General features: G+C 33.1%; 1 protein-coding gene and 1 non-coding gene across 8 annotated transcripts in view; one reads left to right on the top strand and one right to left on the bottom strand.

Annotated features, from left to right (window-relative positions):
• Nucleotides 1–3,641: 3,641 nt before the first annotated feature.
• Nucleotides 3,642–3,714, top strand: TRNAA-CGC (transfer RNA alanine (anticodon CGC)). Its single transcript has one exon. It is a non-coding gene; the product is annotated as a tRNA-Ala (tRNA).
• Nucleotides 3,715–4,820: 1,106 nt separating this feature from the next.
• LOC107800078 (uncharacterized) overlaps nucleotides 4,821–12,536 on the bottom strand; it is a 28,042-nt gene continuing 20,326 nt past the window's right edge. The window contains exons 15-19 of one of the 7 annotated variants that reach the window (XM_075238042.1): nucleotides 6,523–6,598; nucleotides 6,172–6,442; nucleotides 6,015–6,069; nucleotides 5,625–5,867; nucleotides 4,821–5,523 (exon numbers count right to left, since the gene is read on the bottom strand). In XM_075238042.1, coding sequence (XP_075094143.1) covers nucleotides 6,343–6,442; nucleotides 6,523–6,598 — 176 coding nt within the window. In that variant the 3' untranslated portion in view covers nucleotides 4,821–5,523; nucleotides 5,625–5,867; nucleotides 6,015–6,069; nucleotides 6,172–6,342. Of the gene's footprint in view, nucleotides 5,524–5,624; nucleotides 5,888–6,014; nucleotides 6,070–6,171; nucleotides 6,443–6,522; nucleotides 6,599–12,536 lie in introns of those variants that run through there. The other 6 variants (XM_075238043.1, XM_075238046.1, XM_075238045.1 and 3 more) reach the window with 6 other exon arrangements.

The following is a 12,536-nucleotide window of genomic DNA, read 5'->3' as shown; positions in this document are numbered from 1 at the left end:
AAGTGATCTTATTTCATGAACAAACAATATTTTTAATTTTTTTATAAAAAAAAAATAGTTGTCAAAAGCGAAACGGAAGCTTAAAATCTTGCACAAATATTCTCAAAAAACGTGTTTGTTTAAGATTTCTCAAGAAGTATTTCCAAAAAGAATTTCAAAGGGTGCTGTTTTTGAAGTGGTTTAAAGATATTTTCCACAGGTTACTTTCGGCACAAATATTTGGTTACCAGAATTGTTCTTATTATTATTATAGACGAATGCTTAAATGACCCACGTCTTCTAAATTATATCCCGCATATGCATTTGTTGATCTCTCACTTTCTCCCATTATATCAACGAATTCTCTATAATTTGTAAACTTATATCAGCTAATTGTTCTTGAATAGCACCCTGCATCACTAGTGATTTCTTAATTGTGAAATGTATCTAAACCTTGGGCAGTAAGAAAAGTGGAAATTACATTTCCACTATTGAATATCATATGCAAATGAACATCCGGATAATAAGAAGTTATTGCTCCTTTTTTGTGACTTCGAACTCACAATCCTAGGGTTGTAGGCGAGACTTCGAACTCACAATCCTAGGGTTGTAGGCGAGAGGTGCTTGTCTAAGTGGGCACTTATAGTTATGAGCCTAGCAAAAGAAATTAATTAGCAGAGTTCACACAGTATTTATGAATGATTTTTCGGAGGAATATATAACATCCATCTGCTAATATTTTCCAAAAAATTACACAACCAGAAATGGACAGAAACTGAAGTTGGGATGATGAATAAACTACAGGCTAAATGATATAACCTTCTTACATAAGATACATATACAAGAACATTTATACATACTACTATAAAAAAATCTAAGAGATTATACACTATACTTGGGTATTAATTAAAACATCAAAAATCATGGTTTCAACAAGGAGCAAAACGGTCCATGAGCAAGAACACAGTTGCTTCACACATTGTGTTGTCATTCTTTGTCTCTGCCACTGAAGTAGAAGAAGAATTCTGGCTATTTTTGCTTTCTTCCACTTTATCCCCTGACTTTTTCTTCTTCTGAGATTTCAACAAGAAAAAGCTTCTGTTTCTCACCTTCTCACTTAGCTTTGTAATCTCACACACACAAGCATCAACTACTGTTGCCATTTCCTTTTTTAGGCAAAGTTTCTCTCTTTTTCTCTTCTTTTGCTTATGTAAGTAATCTTGAAAATATATAAAACTCAGATATATGAAATTGAAAAGTGAAAAAGGGTCTACTTATATAGTATGAAATCAGAAGCTTTGGTGGGGTAGAGAATCCAGGGTGGGGGTGGAGTGGTCCTTGTGGAATTGAATGGTTTTTAAAAAAATCTATATGCAGATGATACACGGAATTGGTATATTTTAGTGGGATATTCCCCTAGGTATATAGTACAAGTATTAATTTTTGAATATTCAAAATTACTAGTTAACCGAATACGTTGAATAAAAAGTAAGAGGATAATTTAGATAATCAATTTTTCTAAACTATATCCATGCATCTGGAAGGTACACAAGTGTATATTACAAACAACAATTTCTAATCTTAAAAATATTTGAGTAATGTTATCATAAAAGCAAAAGGAGAAGGAAAGAGAAATGCAAAGAACTGAAATGATAAACATGAAAGAAATTGAGAAATTATAATGAAGCTGACTAATTTGTTAGTTTCTTAGCTTAGGACCACAAATGAATTCAAAAGTTTTTTGTTTTCACTTTCTATTGCGTAGAAAGTTGTAAATGATTGACAAAACAGTGTTCCATTTCTACAGACGGTGCTACTTGTAATGCCTTCAACCACGTGATTGGTGGGCTTAATTTTAACTTTGTTTTTATTCTTTTTTCTTTTTTCTTTTTGATTTAATTTTTTTTGAATTCTAAAAAAATAAGAAAACGAATAGAATCTTTAATGATACTGGGAATTTTCCCCACTGCGACGCGTATTAGGTTAACATTAGATGATATAACGGGTGAAAGTTATTTTCATACTTTGTTTCACATGTCAATTTGGTGCAGGTGGACTAATGTTTTTGCTGAGTAATAAGGGTTCGTTTGCTACAATGGTATATCTCAAAATATTTTATGGGATATTTAATGAGATTAGTCATTCTACTTTTTATATGGGATAATTAATTCCATCATTTTAGGGATTGTTTGGGTGGGAAACAAGTTATCACATGATTAATTATTCCGAGATTAGTTATCTCACTCTCCCATAGGGATAAAAAAATAATATAATCTTGAGATAATTAATTTCGAGATTAGTTATACTTCGATTTTATCTCAACCAAACATGAAATAAGCGCATCTCAAATTTAATCTCGGGATTAATTATCTCTTATCCCTCATATCAAACGAGCCTTACGGGTCATTTAGTTGGGAAACAAATTATTTCATGATTAATTATTTCGGGATTAGTTATCTCACTCTCCCATCGGGATAAAAAAAATACTACAGGTATAACTAATCTCGGGATTAATTATACCATAATTTTATCTCAATTAAATATGAGATAAACTCATATCAACCTTAATTCCGGAATTAATTATCTTTTATTCATCATACCAGACGAGCCCTTAGTGTAAAAGTTATGCTGAAATTAATTAAAACTCCTAACCAAATATGAAATATAATTAATCGTAAAATTTATTATGTGACTATTATTCTTATCTCACGTAACAAATAACTACTAAAGGACTGATTTATAACCCGATTAAATAACTTTAAGGGTGACTCGTGATTGAACATGTATGCTGGCATGACTCATAAATAATTGTACTACTAAGATCTTATCCGAATTGCTCATTCCAATAATGTAAATGAAATTATTGCATTCCAAGTCATATATAACAAGGCTTCTAGACTATTGAGCTGACTTTGTACTTAATAGACTTGATTGCTATGACCTTTCTCCATTATCTATTTGCCAAACACTTTGCTACTTTGAAGATAACGATGAACCAAGTTGTGATGATAAAAAGAAACTACCATTATTTTGAAGTAATAAAATAACTCACATTTGAATTGTATTTTTTTAAATTTCAACAATGTAAAAAATTATGGAGATCTCTGATTTAGATGAGAAATACTCAAGATACCAATTCAAAAATGCGAAAACAATAAAAGTATTGTTTTGTTTAAAATGTAATATAGAGTAAATATCTATTCAATAGTTCATACTAATGCTTTAAATTGTTGGAAGGATAAATTCTCTTCATAAGGAGAATATTTTAGTGGAGTTTCTTAAGGAAAAGTTATCCTATAGGAGTATATAACAACAACAACCCACTAAAATCTTACTAATGGAGTTTGGGGAGGGTAGTGTGTACGCAGACCTTACCCCTACCCCGAAGGAGTAGAGAAACTGTTTTCGAAAGACCCTCGGCTCAAAAAAATAAAAAGATAAAAGAGGCAAAAAGGAAGACAATATTAGTATCACAACAATAATCATAGGATAAATAAGAACACCATTAAATCCAGAAGAAAGATGTAAAGTAAAGGGAGACAATATTAGTATATGTTAATTAGAAATACGGCAGAATTGGATGTGTCTAATAATCACATGCAAACTTTACAATCTTCTGAAGGGTATTATTATATATATATTTACCTATGAATGAATGTAACGGGGGTGTAGCTCATATGGTAGAGCGCTCGCTTCGCATGCGAGAGGCACGGGGTTCGATTCCCCGCACCTCCATACTTTTTAAGACAGAAAATCTATTGGCAAATGATCGAAAGAATCAAAATTAACTCTTTCGCATTTCTGTTAATAGGTGTCACTTAACACTAATTATATATCTACAATAATGTTATTCAAGAAACAAAAATAAGACCTATACTTTCCTAAAGTACTCAACATTTTCCTTTCTTTAAGGACTAACACAAACCATAATCATAGAGGCTGAATCATCAGAACATTTCATCTTGGTTAGTAAAATTAACCAAAGATGAAATAGGTTCAGCAGCTACAGCTTGAACCTGACCCGTCTTGTTCCTCAACTTAAGCAAACTCATAAATATCTACGAGCCTCTGACATAAATATCTTGTTCCTTCAACTCTCTCTCTCTGAGAAAACTTTTTCAACCTCACCCCACAAGAAAGAGAAAATTTTATCCACTAGATTCTACAGATATTTTGTTTCTTTTATTCCAATTTCTATGGTATCACAAATCGCTGTTATATATATAATTATGGTTGTCTGTGAGGGAAAGATAAAGACTGAAAAGGTTTTTTTTTTGAATTTCAAAGCGGCCGCACATATTTCCAATTCTATAAACATTCAGTTTGTTGTTCTAGATTCACAAGTATCTGTGTGTGCCTCTTTTTAAGATATTCCGGGGTCGGTCCAAAACCCGAGCTATTCCCAAGTGATAATCTGGTAGTGTGGGGATTTGCTTCTCCTGTTCAAAACCATGTGCTCCTTTTTATCCTTTTAGTCCATACACTAGTCATAGTATTTTTCTTGCATTTCAAATCGGATGTATTGGTTCTATAGAAGATTCCACATCACTAAACTCTAATTTGTAGACAAACACAAGATCTTATATTTCAACATTTGAGGTAGATTCCATATCACTAAACTCTAATCTGTCAGTCAAACACAAGATCTTATATTTCAACGTTTGAGTTGAGGTAGATTCCATATCACTAAACTCTAATTTGTTAGTCAAACACAAGATCTTATATTTCAACGTTTGAGTTGAGGTAGATTCCATATCACTAAACTCTAATCTGTCAGTCAAACACAAGATCTTATATTTCAACGTTTGAGTTGAGGTAGATTCCATATCACTAAACTCTAATTTGTTAGTCAAACACAAGATCTTATATTTCAACGTTTGAGTTGAGGTCTATTGACATATTTTCATTTTACAATAGTTGAATGGGCCAATTGGCATTCCACTCACTTTATTGAGAAACAATGGCATACACTTACGACAAGCTAGGAGAAGCTGATGACAATGAACATGGTTTATACCAATCAACTTCCAAGTTGCTGCCTTCATCCTATTCCTCTGGATTGCTAGTATGCCTTGCCCAAAAGCAACTGTATCCGCTAGACACGAGTCCCAGCGACCTGAAAAAGCACATTCGTTCCTTTTCTACCTTAAGCTACAAAATCTTTTCCTTTTCTCTTGTCCCTGTAAGCATCCAGTGACAGTATGGTTGTGAGAGTGGAGGGTGGTGGCAGGCAAAGATCAGGTCCGCTCCAGCCACTTGCTCCATCATACTTGTGTAGGAACATCCCTTGAACTTATGAGAAATTTGCAGTCATTAAAGACATTTACAGGATACAAGTGCTCTGTGGTAAGACCAGACCCCAACTAGAGCAATACCAGGAGCTAATAAGGTACCCACTTCGCGTTCCTCACTGCCTGAGGCAAAAGTCATGTTTTGGATGACATACAAATGACATTAGCCAACCTTCATCATGTCTATAAGCAGCTGTGGGAAGTGTGCATTGCTTCGTCAACATCAAATACAAAGCAACCAATAGACTCAGACCTACCAAACAAATACAAAAGAGGCAGGCTTAGCACAAAAACTTGACACAAACAATTGAAAATAGTAATCTAATAAAATAAATCTTGAAGAGTGTGGCATACGTATTAATGCATAGCTACATCTGTAATGAAGCCAATACCAAAAATGCTGGAAAGGTAATTCCACATAGTTCGACTGTAATCATTGATGTATGCCAAGGAATCCTTCAGAGCATCCACAGCTTGACTTCCAGATTTTCATCGTACCAAATGATATTTTGAAGTTGTTATTGACTTATTGCCAAGTAATGGACATGGAGGGAGATTGCTACCCTTTGGAGCACATTAAATTGTCTTTCAGCTGTGCTTGAACCATGATCAAAGTGCTGTAAAAGTTAGATCTGAAGTTCCAGTATTTGCATATGCAGATTCAAGTAAGGAACATGCAGCAGTTTCTCAAAAGGCATCACATAAAGGAAGAACAGGTAGCAGTTGCAGATGAGAGTATCCTACCTACAGCCTTCAAGTTAGATCCTCAAATTCGCTTTGCATAGACTGCATCAGAAAACTACCAATCCTCCCAGTTACAAGGAGATCCAAGATGTATAAACAAGATTATCTAGTTATGCCTAGAAAATGCATTAAACAAGATTTCTAGAATATTTCTCACCTATAATTGCTTGTCAATTGCCACGTCTCTTGAAATGAGGAAGCCAAAGTTCCAACATGGCTCTTGTGGCTAAGGAGACCAAGCTCCAGTTTACCTCAGAGCTTCTTCAATGTTATCAAAGAATATCATGAAAGGAGTTCTGGAGTAGGAAAAAGAATAGTGTTCAACAGCTCAAATCCAAGGTGTCCAACCCTCATACATGTTGCAAAGATTATCTACACTTGTTGCTTGTTTGAGCAGATAATCCACTTGTTCTGCAACGCTAATTTCCCTAAGGAGAAATAAAAGCAAACATGGTCATTCACATTTAATACAAGATACTTATCTAAAGTTTTCATGGGAAGGATATACCTGTTATCAGCTACATCTCGACCATCTAACTTCATCTCCACTCTCCTTAAAATTGACAATGCATATGCATTTTTACCTAGGAGAACAAAAACAATATATATATATATATTAGACAAAATTGATCTATAAAATGTATTATTTGTTATAAAATAAAAGCAACTTAGTAAAACATGAACAAGACATGTTGTTATATGAAATAAAAGCAATTTAGTAAAACATGAACAAGAAATGGAGATAGAGAAAAGGAAGAGATTTTCTTCTTCAATTGTGTGTATTTTCTTATCTATTACAAGGCCTTTATATAGGCATGAAAAGTGAAGAAAAATATGTCATTGAATATGTCATTAAGCATAGAAATATGTCATTGAATATGTCATTAAGCATTTGAGAAGATCATGGAGGAAGAGTAGACATCCACCATAATTTGATTTTTCTTATAACACTCCCCCTTGGATGTCCATAGATAATGTGCCTCGTTAAAACCTTATTAGGAAAAAACCCTATGGGAAAAAAAATCCTAGTGAAGGAAAAAGAGTACACATGTTTAGAAATCCGCCTTTTGGTTGCCTCGTTAAAAACCTTGCAAGGAAAACCCAGTGGGACAAAACCTTGTAGGGGAAAAAGAGTACAACGCGTATTAACTTCCCCTGATGAGAGCATCAATTCACATCCTTGAGGCTTCGCATCCCAATCTTGTACACTAGTTTCTTGAAGGTTGACGTCGGTAGAGATTTGGTGAACAGATTAGCCATATTATCACTTGAACGGATCTGTTGCACATTGATATCACCATTCTTTTGAAGATCATGTGTGAAAAATAACTTTGGTGAAATTTGCTTTGTCCTATCCCCTTTATAAATCCTCCCTTCAATTGGGCTATGCATGCTGCATTGTCTTCATACAAAATTGTGGGTAGTTTGTCACACTTCAAACCACATTTGTCTCGAATAAGGTGTATTATAGACCTCAACCATACACATTCTCGACTTGTTTCATGAATAGCAATTATCTCAGCATGATTAGATGAAGTAGCCACGATTGATTGCTTAGTCGATCGCCAAGATATGGCAGTGCCTCCATATATAAACACATAGCCTGTTTGAGATCGAGCCTTGTGTGGGTCATATAAATACCCAGCATCGGCATAACCAACAAGATCCCACTACAATCATTGCCATAAAATAATCTCATTTCGGTAGTCCCTTTTAGATACCGCAATATGTGTTTGATTCCATTCCAATGTCTCCTTGTAGGAGCAGAGCTATATCTTGTTAAGATATTAACTGAAAAAGTTATGTCAGACCTTGTAATGTTAGAAAGATATATTAGTGCACCAATTGCACTAAGATATGGTACTTCGGGACCAATAAGCTCTTCATTATTTTCATGAGGTCGGAATGAATGTGCTTTATCCATATATAATCGCTTTAAAATCATTTTAGTGTATGCTGATTGATGGACAAAAACTCCATCTTTCATATACTCAATTTGTAGACCAAGACAAAATTCTGTCTTTCCAAGATCTTTCATTTCAAATTCTTTCTTTAAATAGTCTACTGCTTTAGTAAGCTCCCTAGGAGTTCCAATGATATTTAAATCATTAACATACACGGTGATTATAACAAATTTAGATCCAGATCTTTTTATAAAGATACAAGGACAAATTGAATCCTTTTTGTACCCTTATTTCAACAGGTACTCACTCAGGCGACTATACCACATGCGCCCTGATTGTTTCAATCCGTATAAGGATTTTTGAAGCTTTATTTAATAAATTTCTTGGAAACCTTAATATGCTTCAGAACAATTTAAATCCTTCAATGATTTCCATTATACGCATATCACGTTTTTCTTGTATTGCCAGATTAAAACCTGAAATGGCGACATCCACCACAGGAGAACATGTCTCTATATAATCAATGCCAAGATATTTACAAATTTTTTTGTGACACAAGTCGTCTTTATGTTTATCGACTTGCCTTTTTTTCCGCACAAGAACGCATTTATACCTCCACTGGCTTTATACTTTCAGGTGTTGGGACTATCCGTCCAACTTCATATTTTTCAGGTGAAATCAATTTTCATTGTGTATTTTTCATTTGGCCAATCATTTATCTGTCCAAATTTCATGATAGATGTGAGCTCAAGATCCTCGTCAATATTAATAATATTGAGCGCTACACTATATTAACAATATCGTCGACGATCATTTTATATCGGTTCTACTATTACCCAATAAAGACATAACTTATTGAGATCTCTTTATCTTATTATTTTCAGGTACCTGAGCCTTTCCCATGAGGTCTTATGAAGTGTTATGTCGTGGTGCTCTTCTAGAGCACTTACCTCCTTATTATGACCATCTTGAGCATTTGCTCCTCTCCTTTTTCAAGGAGTTTTATCTTTGGAACCGATTAGTCTATTATGCTTCATACCATAGACTCTATTCATTATGAACTTTATTTTATTTGGAGCATTAGCAGCTGAATATGATATTTAACTTTGGGTCAACAAATAAGTCTGGTAATATTTTGTAAATGAATTATCCCTTTAACTTCAAGTTCACATTTTCTCATACGAGGATCTAGATGTACTCATAATAATTCATTACATGCATTACTTTTTCAGCTGCCCATTCTCCCCCTATTGTTGGGATCACCGACATATATCCCTAGCCTTACTTGGGGATCCATCTTTGTACATTGTGGTGGAACAATTAAATCATATAGCACATTCATATTTCTAGATGGAAATTATTTGGTTCCTGACCCTGAACCGATTGTGATAGGGAGAACTTATCTTAATTTGGCTAGATGCGTACAAGTGCTGTGCGTACAAGTGCTGTTGTATATTAAATAATACATCACATACCAAATTTTATTTTGGCAATTTTGTTCTCATAACTAATGGTTTAGCTATAATTGGAAGCATACAATTTCTGCTAAACCAACTTGGATTTAAACCAGTATTATCAAGATAAATAATCATAATTTATATTTTGGAACTGTGCTCTAATAATTTGAGCAATCAATCTTGCAAAAACCAAACTGCAAGTTGATAACAAATGCACATGTGACCAAAGAATAGATGCATCTATTAAAATCATATAATAATAAACGGTCGACATGGCAGGTGACTGGGCCCATATATTTATCACCTTTTATTAGTTCCAGAAATCAAAGGATTCAATCCCAACTTTAACTGATATATCATGAGAATAAGCAGCACAAGAGAATTCTTGAAAAATCTTATATTTCTTCAATATATGTCAATGTAATTCTCAATTAATTTTTCGCATTATAATTGAACCGAGATGGTCAACCGGTCATGCCAACTAATATTTGTTTTAGTAAACCTCTAGTTTACTTGTGACATATGATTCCATCATCATGCTTATATTTCTGTAGTACAAATAAAAAGAAAATCGGGTAATCTTTCATATTTATCCGTTATGATTATAGAAATATGAAAATATTCAATATTCCTTTCATTTATAGTCTCAATATGCCAACCACTTTGACTTATACATTTGAAACTCAAAAAGTTTCTTTTGAGACTTTACAATATCAATGTCGTGAATACTTTTATTCATCCGGGTAGTAACAAATTAATTTTTCCGGAGCTCTTAACAACTTTTGTATTACAAGATCTTTTGTCACACCATTCATATAGTAAATGTCTCCTTCATGGAGAAAATTATATCATAATAAATTGTAGCGTATCACATGTTCGCGACCAATGACATATTCATGTAACCACACAATAATATTTATTCTCTTTATTTCACTCAAACCTCCCTCAGAGGTGAGTTGTGTGGTATTCATCCAATCATGCATTGCATGTCTTTATTCATTACTTTTATTACATATTACAACATTCATCTTTAGGAATGGGTTTGCATTCTCAATGCTTATCACAAGTCACATTCTCTTCAATGAATGTATCATAATTGGCGGCGTGCTTTATTATTTTGCATACCAATTTGATGGTAAACATTGCCTTCACATTTTGAATAACTATAATTATTATTGTGAAGGCAATGTTTACCTCTTGAGTTAAACTATTCATAATGTCATTTGGATATAATTCTCAACAATAGACTTTCGTTTACTCAAATCAGCTAAGTAATTAGTGTCAAACAGATATATGAAAATACAAAATAATATTGAAAATTCACATGTGGTCTTTGATGCAATAAGCTTACTTCAAGATGAAAGTGATATGACTAGAACATTAAAGAAAAATAATGTATCAAATAGAATAATATAGTACTACTAGTTACCATGCACTTTTATGGAAACTAAGTATTATGCTCTCTAGAAAAACAAAGAGATATAGCAGAACCTTTAATTGAAAAAATCACTGACAATATTTTTAACATTAATGAAAAAGTCAATACTGGAATGACTCTACCATCTTGTTGCCTCCCACATCAGTTATAAAATAGGAGCTGTTATGTATTTTAAGTCACAAGAAACTAAACCCTTTTTTTAAAATTTAATGGAGTGTACTAAGATTATCGTGTACAAATAATGAAAAATTGGGTTGCAGAGATACAAACTCACTCAATTTTTCAATATACGAGAATTAAAAGTTTTGATCGGCCAATGCTAATTCAAAATATTTTTCCATTTGGATCGTATATTTATTTATCAATAACGTATGCTAGTTGTGCTATTAAGATTACCCGAGAGAAACTTACCTCACATTACCTTTTCAAAAGTCAGAATGGCGCATGATGGTCAAGCATATATTTTATAGGAAAACGTTCAGTTAAGGGAAACTTTACATAAGGTTCTTGCTTTTTTTTAACTAAGGAACCAAAGTTCCTCAAATGACTTTGCAAAAGCTGTAGTAGCTCCCCAATTTCTTGTACTTCTTTTGGTCTTTGGTTTAGTACGTAACTCTTGGCTGCATCATTATATACTTCCGATTCTTATAATAAGATCTATATAATCAGGATACGAGATGAAAAAGATCAGACCAAACTTACAACAAATATTAGAAACTCGTTCATTGAAATGGATATTGATAATGCAACAAAATAAAATAAGTAAAACATGGAGTAGTAATTAGTTTACATTTAAGTATTTTCGTTTATAAAGTAAAACACTTAAGAATATGAATGGATTTGTAAGAAGAAAATACTTAGCATTGGAAACTTTCATAACAAATAAAGAAGCTATGAGAAAAACGAATAAGAAAATGAATTAATTAAAAAGGATTAGAAAACGTATCTTAGCATTAGCATTATATGCCTTATCACAGTGTACTGGTCTCCTCAACCTTATTGTTACTTCAGTTATGTTTGATACCATTCTTTGAAATTACTAAATGAGAAAGAAAAGCTTATCTCTTCAAGATGAATATTAGGCACGGCAGGAACATGCCTTTTATGGTGTAGGACAATTTTGTAGATGTAAGTAACTCAATTGATTAGGGCATCGTGCTGATAACGTGTTATAAAATAAAAGCAACTTAGTAAAACATGAACAAGACAAGTTGTTATATGAAATAAAAGCAATTTAGTAAAACATGAACAAGAAATGGAGATAGAGAGAAGGAAGAGATTTTCTTCTTAAATTGTGTGTATTTTCTTATCTATTACAAGGCCTTTATATAGGCATGAAAAGTGAAGAAAAATATGTCATTGAATATGTCATTAAGCATAGAAATATGTCATTGAATATGTCATTAAGCATTTGAGAATATCATGGAGGAAGAGTAGACATCCACTATAATTTGATTTTTTCTTATAACATATATATATTTAAAATTTATATGAAGTGTAACTATTCATGAAATGCTATTGAATAATCAAAAGAACATTGAAAACCAAAGAGCCAGAGAATACAAGTAATTAAAAAAGGGCAACCCGGTGCACAAGGCATCCCGCATTCACGGGAAGGGCCGCACCCCAATTACTAAGACTGATTTAGCACCCAGTTGGACAGCCCTTCGGTATTTTGATACGGTTAAGAAGGCGACAGAACCTTACCATTAAGTACCTAACA

The sequence above is a fragment of the Nicotiana tabacum genome, chromosome 19 (genome assembly GCF_000715075.1).
Source record: "Nicotiana tabacum cultivar K326 chromosome 19, ASM71507v2, whole genome shotgun sequence".
NCBI classification, from domain to species: Eukaryota; Viridiplantae; Streptophyta; class Magnoliopsida; order Solanales; family Solanaceae; genus Nicotiana; species Nicotiana tabacum.
The sequence above is the reverse complement of the archived record's forward strand: the minus strand, read 5'-3'. Positions and strand labels throughout refer to the sequence as shown.